The sequence below is a fragment of the Tauraco erythrolophus genome, chromosome 4 (assembly GCF_009769465.1).
Source record: "Tauraco erythrolophus isolate bTauEry1 chromosome 4, bTauEry1.pri, whole genome shotgun sequence".
NCBI classification, from domain to species: domain Eukaryota; kingdom Metazoa; phylum Chordata; class Aves; order Musophagiformes; family Musophagidae; genus Tauraco; species Tauraco erythrolophus.
Genome location: NC_141468.1, coordinates 51,283,364 through 51,297,720, shown reverse-complemented (window position 1 = coordinate 51,297,720; position 14,357 = coordinate 51,283,364). Strand labels below are relative to the sequence as shown.

The window sequence follows — 14,357 nt, the reverse complement described above, 5'->3', positions numbered from 1 at the left end:
TGAAATGGGTACTGCTGGAATTGAGTTGAGAACTGAAACACTGATCAAAACCAATAAAATATTCCACTAGTTGAAGAGATAAATATTATTAGATGATCCGTGTGGCTTCTAAATACACTTTTTTCATGGTAGTTGAACTTCACTGTTTATAATTGCATTATGCATCACCACTTTGTTACAAAAGTAGACTGTTGGAACTTGCTGTAATTGGAAGTGATTGAATGTTGCAAGTTTGACATCAAAACTGCATTAAGGATAATTCTTAAACTTGTAGTGAGATTTATTGAACTTGTCTGTGAACTCTAAGGGTCTGTTGGTACCTTAGGTCACCACTGAGGTACTTCAAAACATCTGAGAACCCCTTCTAGTAGTATAAACTGTTAATAATAGCTAATCGCGGACTATCATGTCTTAATGAAAATGGATCTAGATGCATAGAGATGGTAGAAATGGAGTGCAAAGCACGGTATGAGCTAGGATTATGCAATGTTATTGCTCTTAAGAGTACTTGCACATGAAAGCAAGTCTTGCCTTGGCCCTGTATTCAATCTCAAAGCTTTTCACTGCAAAGTGAGCAGTAACTAGAGCTATAGCTTTTCCTGACCTCATGTCTGTACTTGGATTTGGTTGTATTTGGGCCTCAAGTGCAGGGCTTCTGCTAGTGGCTTGAGCAGAGCTTTTCCTAATTAAAATTGAGTCAAGGTTGATGTAATTAGTTGTGGGGCATTCTGCTTGGTCTATTTTTGCCTAATTAGCAGCTGCAGCATCTTCTCCATAGTTATACAAACTCACTTGCCTGATCTGCTTGTTGTTATGTTGTCATAGCTTATGATAACATGCCAATTGATAAATCCTCCTAGGCTACTAGTTGGTCAACAGCGTCCAGCTTTTGGGCATTAAGTAAAGATGTGGTGTGGCTTTGAAGAGCACTCTTTCATGTATCATTTGCATGAATTTCTTCACTTAGAGGATATTCTAGCAGAACATGGTACAGTCAGCTGAATAATGCGTATTCATCAAAACTGCATCCTAGCGTGCAGGCTAACACCAATGTCAAGGAATCTTCAACTGTTAAAATATTTTTTTTCAAGTAACAAAGGAAACAATGAAGACTTAAAATTAATTTTTAAATTAGGTACCTTGTCGGTGTTATGGGATGTTGAAGTTTTATGCGTATGAATATTGATTGCTTTATGTATTTTATTGCTCTCCAGAAAACAACCATAGACAGTGCTTTTCTCAGAATCTCCTTGTGATAGGAAGAAAAGAGCAGCTATAGTTCTGCTGGAGACAGGACTGTCACTTGTGGTCAGGTGACGTCATTTCAGGATCTTTCAGCATCAGTGGTTGTCCTCAGTGCAAATACGATACTGTGGCACCAGTGCTTAAAATAGGAGCTGAAACTGATTTTGTTTCCAGAGCAGAGAACTGAGACTTTCCTAGAACTAAGACCTTAAATTTCAGACAATTGGGTGCTTGTACTTGGACCTCAACATAGACACAGTGATTCAGCCAAATAGCTCTCTAACCTGGCAAGGCAATATCCAAAAGTCTTTTCTTTGCTATTTGACTCTTTGCCTTTGTAAAGCAGTGCAGTCAGTGGTAACTGTTTGCCTTTGCTAGGCATAAGATGCCTCAGGGTCTTGTTGACCTGGAAGCGTCCAACTTATTGTTCATCTGAGCCTGGCAATCGCAATATTTCATTACATTGGGGAATATACTGCTACTTTCGCTCACTGCGCCCCGTTACGTTAGTAAAGCTCACTTACACAATCAGAATTCTGTCTTCTGCACATAGCAAATCTTTATATAGGCATGAAGTGTTTGTGCATTTGCTGTACTGTTGTGTAGATCCATGTGTACATGCAAGGTGTGTCAGCCAAGCGGGAATGAAATGTAAAGTGCCTGTGCAGGTTAAGAATCCTGTGGGTAGATGTTCGTTTCTGTGCTACAGTGCTCTGATAATCAAACAGAAGAGCTGCTCTTAGTCTCCCTATCCCTTCTGTAGGAAGGTGGTGGTGTGCAATTTTCCCCTCTGTTCAAAGAATTTAAATGCAGGTACTGTGGGAAGCTTGAGTTGTGATGAAACGGGCTGGAGTGGGGCTAAAACTGTTTGGACATGAAAACGCGTTAAGGCCTAAGTCTGCCTGAAGATATACTCCTATTTACACTACAAAAGTTTTTACTGCATGGGCTAACTTAGTGTTGAAACTGTTTTCCTTGAGGTCTGCACAATTGAATTCATGGGAACACAAAAAACCTTGCTTGTCTCAGACTCCGAGGTGAAAGCTTCAGTGAAAAGTTGGGATTTTAACTTGAGCATGTTCTTACCTCATGTGACATCAGTGGTGAATGCTCCAAACCCCATTTCCCTGGGAACTGATTTGCTTCCAGATGTTTTTAAAGGTTTCATCTTGATGATGAACCCTATGGATATACCAAGCAAAATGCAAGACTTTAACTTATTAGAACAGCTGTTGTCTTAATGATTTAAGAAAATATAATAATGCAAGGTTATTTTGGGGTGGGAAACAACCATTTTGTGCTTTTCACTCTTGTCAGCCAAATGCTAACTAAAAATATTATAGGAAATATGAAGAAATTGTCCTCAAGCAAAAATCTCTTCTGTAACCTCAATACGAAGAGTAGGATTGTCTTATGATGTATTTCAGTGTAGCTGTTATGTAACAGAATGTATATTTATTCTTTCCCTAGACTGTACATGCCATTTGGCTTGGGGAACAGAACGCACGATGGGACAACCTCAAAGATATCTCTCCAGACGGGATCTCTTACTTGGGTGATGTGTCTGCTCACCTGACTGTCTTCATACCCAAAGGATTTATTTTCCCTTTGGAAATATTTTAAGTTAAAATCTTGTTCCTTACTGGAAACTGTCTACAGTAAAGACTGCACGCATCATGGGTGATATGGCAAACAACTCGGTTGCATATAGTGGTGTAAAAAATGCTGTAAAAGAAGCTAATCATGGAGATTTTGGAGTTACTCTTGCAGAGCTCCGTTCTCTCATGGAACTTCGAGCTACAGATGCACTCCATAAAATACAGGAATGCTATGGAGATGTACATGGCATCTGTACAAAATTGAAAACTTCACCAAATGAAGGTAAGTCAATTTTAACACTATTATTGAGGAAATTCCATTTAGGAAGAATCTTAGTCAAGCAAACTACTTCTTTTTTTAGTACAACAAAGTTTATAAAAGTATTCCAGTTACCATAGTTAAATATTGCTTCTTACCCCTCTAAGGCAGAAGTATTCAAGGGTAATAAGTAAGCAAGAGGTTTTTTTCAATTGATCTAACTGTATGCGAGATGTTAGATTAGTGGTGAAGTTGCACTTTGGAATAAAGTTCATTGACGTAGGCATCCACGTATGAAATAGCAAGGCAACATAGCAGTGTTTCTCTTACTGTGGAAGTGCAAGTTTTGTGAATAGCTCGTATGACCTATAGTTCGCAATTCATATCATGCTTTGGTAGAACACAAGGTTTTAATAGTCTAATGCAGGGCTTATTAATGCTTCTGTGTTGCTACCAAGTTCTTATATTCCCTAATGCAACAATTTTTAAAACTGGTGACATGTATTTTCTATTTGTACGACATTGAATTCTTAAAAGCAGAATCTAGTTTTTGAATCTATAGTATTGCTGTGGCTTTCACTCGATCTATACAAAATAACTATCAATACAGCTTTAGACACTAAGAGATACTGTCACTTTTAGCAGAAGGTTTGCAAAGTGATCACATAATCCTGTTCTCTAGAAATAAGCATCTTTAAAGAAGTCTTTGCTATGTTGAACTTGATGGCATTCTGTGAAGTGTGGCTACTTGATACTTTTGCTGTCTAGAATCATTACTCCAAGATAGACTGTACAAATGTGAAGAAGGAAATAAATGTATCAAGTCTCCTTCCTGAGAACTTTCCAGAAGTTCTCCTTAAGATCTGGCCCTCTCTTACTATTTTCTTCCAATGTAAATGAAAGCTATAAGCTTTAATTTGTGAAAGAAGATGCAAGTCATATCGCTTAAGATATCCAAACAGTAGTATCCTGTACAAATATTTTTACATATTCTTATTCAATGTTAACTCTAACTTAGTGTGAAATCCTGCTGTTGATAGTGATAGAGAAGTACCAAAATCAAGATTTTGGCAAATTGCGGTGTCTCGGCATTTAAGCACTCTTAGCTTTTAACCAATGTGGTGTCATGTTGGTGGCAGTAAAGTACCTGCTGTCTTAATCCTGGAGAGCCGTTGCTTTCTGTTCTTCAGAAATGCTATGGCAAGTTTTGTCTGCCTGAATCAGGAACAACCGACTAATGCCGGAAGGTATCTCTGGGTATATGTGCATTTAGCATGTTTTGACTTGATATGCTTTTGAAGCCAGACTCCTGATTTCTAGACTCCTGAAATTATTCCAGGACAGGAACTGGCTTCCTCTTACCAAACTGAAAGTAGCCAGCTCTCATGCCTGGCCTGCCGGTGAATGGGAGTAGACCAATTTTAGGCTGAAGAAGAAATTTGTAGGACTTGGAGTGTGAACTTCTGTTCCTCAGCATCAACAGAGTTGTAAAGTTTAGTGCACGTGTGTGAAACACTGCTGCGTACAAGCAGTGTGACGCCTCGTAGATAGGAGCAGCCACCTCTCGTTACCCTGTTGACCTGTTGCATGGTATTGGAAGGCAGATTTCTTTATCAATGAAAAGGACTGTAGTTTTCCACAATCAGGAACTGAACTGAGAATTGAATCCTGTTTTACAGTAATCTGCAAGGTTTAAGGTCCGTTATTACTGCAGTGCCGGTGGGTGTATGACTGTAGACGGCCGTGATGCACTGAGCACCAAATACGTGGTATACTACAGGATTCACTTTATGTCCCTTAATGCTACAAGCGGGTTAACACATGGGAATGATGAGTGTCAGTGTACTAAAACTAGAAAGGGGTAGATGCCCTTTGCTGCAGATTGATTCAGCTGTACTGAGGACTGTGGGATCAAGGCCTTTCCCTTTGAAAAGGATTTGACATTTTGATGTACTGTCCTGCGATCAGTTAAATACAATCACTAGCTTGATAAAAGGGTCCCATCTTATTTTTTTTTTTCAAGTGTGAGAGTGACTCATAAACACAGCAAAGCCTCAGCCATCGAATGTGAAGACTAGCTCAGAAAAGGTTAAGTAAGATGAGTTAGAGCAGTGTCCTCTACAAAGTTGTCATTTTGGCTGTAAATCACTACGTGAGCCTGTAGAAAACCACTCTCTCTGTCAGGTAAGCTGCTGTAAATTTCTTGGAGGTAGTACTGGAGAGCTCTTGTAAAAGCAGAACTAAGTCTCTTTTGACAAATTCAAGTTGCAAGTATAGAAAGGGAGACATTTCTGATGGAGAAAATCTAGGCAAGATCTAGGCAGGAAACTGCTGTGTTACACCAGTTCTGGCTCTCAAAAATATTGTGTGTGGACCTGCAAGGCCCTATGGCACTTTTTCCTCTTCAGAAGCTTTCTTTATGGTATGAAATGCTGGATCCTGTAGTTACCAGTGGCGTCACAGCAGAAGTACAGGTAGTTCCGAAATGCTACACAGTGGATGAGTTCAGGTTGTATCATTTGTTGCTTTGGAGTTGTTGACAATGTAAGGCAATGTCTTTTTTTCATGTGACATGTGGATCAGACCTACCTGATTTGAAACAAGAAATGGGAGCTGTCCTTTACCAGTATTACTAAAAAAAGACACTGAGCAGACTTTACTGCTTAGCATTTAATGTTTATGTCCTTTACATGTGTACAAATGTATACAAATGTGCATAAATGAATGTCTGTCATATCTGTAGTAGCAAAAGTCCTTCCTATGTTCTGGAGAGATGGACCACCATTGGTATTTCCACAGGTCTACATAATTTGGACTGTCTAGTAACTTCTGGATTTCTAATGAAATTTGTGTAGGAAACTTTAACTAGTCCCTTGCCTAATAATTTTCAGACTTAACCTCAAATAACATAAATTACCCCAGTTAAGATACATAATGAACAATATAATGGCAGTAGTTTCAACCTCAGGAGTGTAGATTGTGAACTATGAAATTATCAAGCATGTCGTAAATGTAGCAAGTTCAGTGACGGTGCATGGTGTATAATGGCAAGTACTAAAAATATAAATGCTTTTTGCTAGGCTTATTTACTAATCTTCACTAAGTGGTTCTGGTAGTAGCTTGACTTTATATAGCCTTATTGGAAAATAGTTTTTGTTCTTCAAAGACCATTGCTGTATACTTGTGATGTTCTGCATCCTGGTAGCCTGTGAAGGCACTTACGACATGGTGTAAATAGTCTTTCAAACTCTGCCATGCTAAAAGGGAGAGAGAAATTATATCTACTGCAAAATAACAATATGGTCCAGCCTTTTGGAATGGCCAGGCTGTTTCTCTAGGTCCTCTTGTATAACTTGTTTTGCAAAATGGTCTTGCAGTGCTCTTTGAGTTGAGAGTGAAAGTAAGCAACTCAAAGCTTCAACTTCAAGAAGGGTAGTGTTATGGCTAACCAGTAAAATCGCTCCTTTGTGTTAAACCTCCAAAGCAGTGAACTCAGGGTGATTCTAAGAGAGTTAGAATAAATCTAATTTATTATATACACTAAGAGTATGTTTAATTTATTTCACTTTTGAAAAGATGTACGTGTATTATTTTGCTTTTCAGTTAGCATTTAAAACTGAGCGTTGCAGTTCAGTAGTCTTCCCAAAGTGTCTTGAAATATCATGTGACGGTTCTAGGAAATGTCTTAGAGGTGTTAAATACCCCCCTTATTATGAAAGCCAGTTGCAATGGTTGCTATTCTTATTGATTACCTAGTGTGTTTGCGATGCCTTTATCACTAAGCAGTTGAGTTAACTATTATAAAAACCTGCTACTAGGAAAAGTGTTGTCTTTAAGCAAGTGCTTATCATAACCTTAGGGTTATGGTTGAATATGGTTAAAGTATCCAGACCTTTGCTTGGAACATGGCTGGACATTTGCTTTGAAAAATGAGCCAGTGGCTTACATTCTGAATGATGGCTCAGTCAGTGGGAAACCCTTGAAGAAGTACACAGGAGGTGTAGTTATGGAGGCCTTGAGTGCATGACCTTGCACGGAACATACTTGGTATTCCTTTGTTTTTAAGGACTTGACTAAGTCTTGAAGCATGCAGTGCCTTTTAGTGAAGGCCCCTCCCTCTTGCCTGCTAGTGTCCCTTAGGGATGGTATAAAGAATTGAGACAGAAGAGGACTCTGGAACAAGTATGCTGTATAAGAAAGAAGATAAGTAACAAAACTGAGGTGACAGACCCTGCACAGTGCTCTCTGTGAGATAGAAAGAAAATGAAGCTTCAGAAGAGCAAACAACTGTTGTCCAGGCAGAAGCAGCTTCATGAAGTGCCTCTCTTCACATGATGCCTGGAGAGCTTCCCTAGCTTCTTATAGTATTTTATATCATAATTAAACAATACACAAGTATAATATTTATAGTATTTTGTATTATTAATTATATTAAAAAATTCATTATAAATGTTACATTAATTGTAGAATCCTAGAATGTTGTCTCTGAATACAGAATTCCTGCAGTGGGAACCAGAGCTGGCTTTGCAGGCTGTGGTCTTGCTAAAGCTGCATGGTACCCCTCAGTCTTGATAGTTGTAACTCTACTAATGATCTTGTCTTGCAAACCTCTTTACTTTGTACAGAGGTAAGTCTGTTACTATTACTCTGTTGCTATGTCGTATTTAGTGCAAGTAGATAAACTGTCAGCTTTATATTGGCAAAGTGCGAATTATAAAATATAGCTGGTTTTCTGTAGTGACTTTGATTTAAGGATAATACTGATGTAATTATATTTGAGATGCGACTTTTCAGTATTGTTACTGAAATACGGAGTGGGACTTCACTCCGTGAACGGGAAACCTCAGTCACTTCTAATGTGAGGGTGAAATGCAAATAAGTGTCTCTAACTTTGTCTTATTATTAAATAGGTTTAAGTGGAAATCCAGCAGATATAGAAAGGAGAGAAGCAGTTTTTGGGAAGAACTTTATACCTCCTAAAAAGCCAAAAACATTTCTTCAGTTAGTATGGGAAGCACTACAGGACGTTACACTAATTATATTAGAAATTGCAGCCGTAGTGTCCTTGGGCCTTTCTTTTTACCAGCCTCCAGGAGGAAATGAATCACGTAAGTAAACTTTTTTAAAAGTAGGTAACTACCTGTATTATACTACGACTCTTCTGGTCCAACATGCCTACACTGTAAAACTGATGGGAGTCAGTAAGTCATTGGAAAAGCAGCTTATTGTTCTTTACTGAGAGAAGACTATAAAACTCAACTTGCCTTAAAAGGGCAACATGAGATTTCCCTGGTCATGATCTGGTATGATTCTGACCAAAATAATGCCAAAGGTAAAGTGCAAGCAGCAGGAACAAAGAGTTGTCTTAGATCCAGTCATGTTTCTGTGCAAGTGTGTTTTTAGGTTTGCCTCAAATTTTTAAGCAATTTATAAGTTGCAGTCATGTGCTTTCTTTGGGGAATCAGCAAGTCTTACATTTTCCTTGATTTGCAATATGACACTGGTAACTTTTCTAATTCAAGAAATGAAGCTATATTTATACTTCTAAATAGAAGATGAAGGGATCTGGCCTTCATTGATCTGAATTTTTGCAATGATAATTGGCTTGTTAAGATAAAGGTAAAGTGAGAATTGTCAAGAAAGCAGAAGGTGGTTAACTAATTGTCTAGTCTGGCATTCTTATGCCATTGCTTACCAAGGACAGGTAACTTTTTATCTGAACATAAGTTGATATAGACAGGGATGTAAGTTCTAGATGGTTTAACGTCCTTGAGCTACTCTAGCTTTCAGGTTCTTTATCTTCTTTGTGTGTTACCGTTCCTGAAAATAAATGTAAAATTGCAAAGAAGGCTAGCACAGAAAACGTTTAGCAACTATGAGAAGGTTTCTTCTGTTTGGCAAAACTTTTTGTTGTTGAAATAACTATCTGTGTGAACTTTCTTAAACCCAAAACCTGTTTTCTACAGTATGTGGATCAGTAAATGTTGGTGAAGAAGAGGAGGAATCTGAAGCAGGTTGGATTGAAGGAGCAGCAATCCTCCTATCTGTAGTTTGTGTGGTATTAGTAACAGCTTTCAATGACTGGAGTAAAGAGAAACAGTTTCGGGGATTGCAGAGCCGTATTGAACAAGAACAGAAATTCACAGTCATCAGAGGTGGCCAAGTCATCCAAATACCAGTAGCTGACATAATTGTTGGAGATATTGCACAAGTGAAATATGGTAAACATATTTTTAAAGTTGAACTTTCTTTTATTTTTAAAAAAGGAACTGCAGTCAACATACCCAGTGATCTCTCGTAGGTGATCTTTTACCGGCTGATGGTGTACTCATTCAAGGAAATGACCTCAAAATTGATGAAAGCTCACTGACTGGAGAATCTGATCACGTTAAGAAATCTCTGGACAGAGATCCTATGCTGCTGTCAGGTGTGTAACGTTTGACAATTCTTAAAGTGGTTTGTTCTGGGGGTAAACTGGTGATTTAAAATTTTGAAGTTAAAATCTGGCAAACTGGACCTTATCTAGGCCGACTTCTGAAAACTCTAAAAAACAGTACAACTAGTACAAAACCTTTTCAAAGTGAGCAGGCTCTTAAAACTGACAAACGCTTTGTGTAGTTGCTTATGGTTTTATTTTTGAGATAGTTTTGGCAATGAAAGCTCTAGGGGAGCACAGTGGTATATATACTCATCTTATGGTTTCGTCAACATGACATTTGACAACTCATTTCCTTTGTGCTCTGCCATATAACTACTCAAGTCTCAGTGGAAAACCTGATTCAATCTTTCAGGTACACATGTGATGGAAGGCTCTGGAAGAATGGTAGTTACTGCTGTGGGTGTGAACTCTCAAACTGGAATCATCTTTACCTTACTTGGGGCTGGAGGAGATGAAGAGGAGAAGGAGAAGGAAAAAGAGAAGAAGGATAAGAAAAGTAGGCATAAACTGAAATCCCTGGGGAGGGAGGGATGAACTCATGAATGTTACTGGATAAAAACATGTTCTTGTCATAGGAAGCCAGAAATCTTTTTTTAAACCTCATAGTTTCAGTAGGTTTCACAGGGGAAAAACCTTAGGTCCAGTGACCTGAGAGTACACCACTACTAATGACTCTTGTCATGTGGATTTTTAATTAAACTTCAGATCTCCTTGATCAATTAGAGGTTGTACAGTTTACAACTCATAACCGGCCATACCATGTATAAATTGTTAAAACTGCCATCTTGTGTAACTGCAAAGTACTTTCATGTCTAGTAGTATTTATTTATGGCAAACAGGTTATTACCGATAACTCAACCTAGTAAGTATCTAGTTCTGCCTTTGACAGATAGAAGGTGTCCTTTATAGGGAGTTCTTCTATGATGCTTGAAGGGGAAAAGCTTGTATCATTGATACTGCTGAGTTTGTGGATATCTTGAGCATAGTAAGGCTGATTTTGATAAAGATGAGCAGACAGCTGCTTCTGCCACTCCTTTTCTTCCAGAGTTAAAACTTTGAATGCTCAGAGATATACACAAGGCAAATCCCTAGTGGCATTTCTCTGTAAACTTTATTTTTGGAGCAATGAGGGTCTTGTTACCCCAGAGCATTTTGGGGCCTTTCTGTGAAGTGTGAAATGGGCTATCTTCCATATTCTGAAGGACTTGCTCAGTAGCTGGAATTGTAAGGTCACTTATCTAAGCCATAGCCTTCATCTTAAGAATCAGCGTTTAGAAATGTTAACTAGTAATGTTTTAATAATAGCTCTCAAGGCATCATGGATTCTGTGATTCTAAGGCATGTTAATGACTGAGCCTCGCCACAGCAAAAATCTTTCTAGAAACTGTTGTGAGGTCTACTGGATGGGACTGAGTCTGAGGATCCTTGGCAGAAAGATACACTTTTTCATCAGAGGAATATGAAACAGTAATGGAAAGCCATACAGAAATGTCCTGAGGAATATCAGTGGCCTTCAAACTAAGGAGGCAATTGTTGAAATGTGTGCTCTGTGCAGGAATTGAGATTGAACTGTGCTTTTTGTCTTGTCCAAATCCACAAATACTTTATAATTCTGACCCTTCTTGAAACTTTATTAGTGAATTTCTTCAGAAGTAAGTTAGAAGAAGAATTGAAAGTTCAAAATTTAGTTTCAAGCTCAAGCGTGGTGGTAAAGACTGGAAGTTGACCTACAACACTTCCAGGGATTAGTATGGAACAGTTATTATCCTTTGCTCTTTCCCTTACAGAGGGAGGAAAAGGAAGCAAGCAATGGTACCAGCTGTTCCAGGAGATATGGAGAAGCTTATAGCTTTTATTAATATTCTGCCAGTGTTTATTAATCTATAAGCAGAAGTCTTTTTGAAAAGTAGTGTTTCAGTGTATTCTAGGGCCTGAACACTTGCGGGTTCTTTGTCTCCCAAGATTAGACAACTTCCTCTTTCCCTTAATTAGGTGCCTGATAAGATTCTCCTTGGTAAAACTCAGGTTAAACTAAATTAGCTTCTCTGTGACTGTTAAGGAGATTAAAGTAGCTATTTTTAGTTGTCTGTGTATGGCTTGGTTCAGAGTGAAAGCAAACATGTACAAGGAGTTAGAAGTAACTCAAGTGTAGAACTTTCCTAAGAGGGAAGGAGGAACTAGGAAATAACAAATACTAAATTAGGAGACAATGATGGGTTCTTAAGAAGTCTGAAGTGGCATCTTCTGGAGAAGGTGAACATGCTCTTTTTTTTTCTCCTCAGCTATTCTGAGGATGCTCAGGGGGAAATCCTGCATAAAGAAATCAGACTGCAGTAATAATGTAGCAGAGTTATTAAATGTCATGCAAGACAGGCTGCCTGATAATTTGATTTTCTTCTATCTGAGTACTCTCATGCATTTCAGACTACATAACCTAAGGCCGGAGACTTAATGAATTACCAGTGCTATTGAAAAAATCCGGGTTTTGTTCTAAGTTCCTCAATTCTGTGCTTTCATTTCAGGTTATTGCAAATAGTACCTATAACCCTTGCTTTCTCTACTTAGCAGAAAAGTTTATCACTTGCCAAGGTAGTATCTAAACCTTTTTACCTAAAAACCCAAACAAAAAATGTAGTGTGCCCCCTGCACTTCAATAAGCTAAACGTGATGTATCGGTCTTCTAGTTACCTTTAATGTTTCACTCATTAATTTCTTTCATCATTTCACTGTCCTTTGTGATGTCTTATTGAACTTTGTTTCTGAACAGAAGTAGGAGCGATATTTTATTATGAACTTGAACTATTCTCTTGCTTGTCTAACATTGGTATGTTGCCAACAGATTATGTTCATGCTTGTGTAAATAGGGTTAGCATAGATCCAGTAATCCAGCGCTACGCCTCCATTAAGCTTTGATGTGGATTTATAAATGTTTTATACTAGAGTAGCTTCTACAATGTTGTACAAAAGCACTGATTCTGGAAGTGACATGCTACAGTTCATTTACAGTAGTACAGTTGCCAAGTGTTGCAAGAACAGAGAGCAAGACTGAGACCACCAGGATCACTTTAATGTCACAAATTTCTTTCCTAGAAAAGTATTTAGGCAAGCCTTTTAAAAGCTTTCCTCACAAGTAATAAATGTCTGTATCAGTGATTTGTGCAAACTTAACTATGGCAGCATAAGACTGCAGCAATCTTATATGGGAAAAGTAAAGTCCAAAAAACTTATATGTGAGCTGTTTTTGTAAGTTGACTTATACTTTTAAAGCCTCAGTTATGTCAGTGCTCTGTCTCCAGTTTGTTCTACACTTTTTTAAAAATGCAGTTGCTTGTTTCAGCATATGGTAATGCATGCATTTATATATAAACATAAACACTGAAATGGACTCTGTACAGCCAATTTAAAACACAACTTGTTCCCCTCTCCAACAGGTAAAAAGCAAGATGGAGCTGTTGAAAATCGTAACAAAGGTAAATACTGATTCTCTGATTCTTTCTTGTAAGTCCCTATTTTCTGAGACTGTATGTAATGAAGACATACTTTCTTATGAAAATGTGTATTGAATACTGAGATCCAAAGTGTTTGTGCTAAAGATAGCATTAGTGAATCTGTCTAAAACAAATACTTAAATGAACCTGGTAGTCTCTATATAGCTAGATACTGCCAGATGACCACCCTGCTGCTCTCTCACTCCACCTCAGCAGGATTGGGGAGAAAATGGATGAAAAGCTTGTAGGTTAAGATAAGGATTGGGAGATCACTTAGTAGTTATCTTCACGGGCAAAACAGACTCAACTTAGAGGAAAGATTAGTTTATTGCCAATTGAAAAATAGAGTAGAATGATGAGAAACAAAAACAACCAATAACACTTTCTCCCTATTCCCACTTCCTTCCATACTTAACTTCACTCCCAACTGATCTATCTCCTCCCTCTGAGGAGTGCAGGGGGATAGGGAATAGGGTGTTTTGGTCATTTCATAACACCTGTGTCTGCTGCTCCTTCATCCTCATGCGCTTTCTCTGCGCCATCATGGGGTCCTTGCATGGGGTACAGCCATTCATGAACTTCTCCAATGTGGGCCCTTCCCACAGGGTACAGTCCTTCAGGAATAGAAGTGGGTCTCCCACGGGCCACAGCTGCTGGCAGGAGCCTGCTCCTTCACAGGCTGCAGCTTCCTTCAAGGCAGATCTGCCTGCTGTGTTATCGGCTTCTCCATGGGCTGCAGTATGAATATCTGTTCCACTGTGGTCTTCAGTGGGCTACAGGGAGACAACCTGCCCCACCATGGTCTTGTCCATGGGCTTGTCGCTTGCTGCCAAGACCTGGGTACCTACACCCACTGTACTTGTTTAAGTGTTCATGTATAGTATGGCATCTCTGGATGCAAGGTACTATGCAATACTGGTGTTTAGTACAGCCTGGTGTTACTAAGCTTTGTAAGTATCCTTGATTTGGGGAAATCCTCAATGGCTAAAGTTGATTTGGTCTTAACTTCTAGCTAAAGCTCAGGATGGTGCAGCCATGGAGATGCAGCCACTGAAGAGTGAGGATGGTGGAGATGGAGATGAGAAAGACAAGAAGAGAGCAAATTTGCCAAAGAAAGAAAAGTCAGTTCTTCAAGGCAAACTTACAAAGCTTGCAGTTCAAATTGGCAAAGCAGGTATGGTATATCAGTACCCTCCTCGTGTCGATGTCACACGTTTGAATAAAGTTGGAACATGCATAGTTTGTGAGGGGATGACTTAAGTAGCTAGCCATGACAGGTTGGATTACTGTAAGTGCAAAATTCCAATGCATGCAAGTATGCTGTTGTG

General features: G+C 38.7%; 1 protein-coding gene across 17 annotated transcripts in view; it reads left to right on the top strand.

The window, feature by feature from the left end:
* Positions 1-2,887: 2,887 nt before the first annotated feature.
* The window catches only part of ATP2B1 (ATPase plasma membrane Ca2+ transporting 1), a 34,037-nt gene continuing 22,567 nt past the window's right edge, over positions 2,888-14,357 (top strand). For 7 of the 17 annotated variants that reach the window (XM_086609995.1, XM_086609992.1, XM_009986585.2 and 4 more), the window contains exons 1-7: positions 2,888-3,126; positions 8,013-8,210; positions 9,069-9,323; positions 9,404-9,529; positions 9,894-10,037; positions 12,973-13,011; positions 14,042-14,203. In XM_086609995.1, coding sequence (XP_086466121.1) covers positions 2,922-3,126; positions 8,013-8,210; positions 9,069-9,323; positions 9,404-9,529; positions 9,894-10,037; positions 12,973-13,011; positions 14,042-14,203 — 1,129 coding nt within the window. In that variant the 5' untranslated portion in view covers positions 2,888-2,921. Of the gene's footprint in view, positions 3,127-8,012; positions 8,211-9,068; positions 9,324-9,403; positions 9,530-9,893; positions 10,072-12,934; positions 13,012-14,041; positions 14,204-14,357 lie in introns of all 17 variants that reach the window. The other 10 variants (XM_086609997.1, XM_086609993.1, XM_086610000.1 and 7 more) reach the window with 8 other exon arrangements.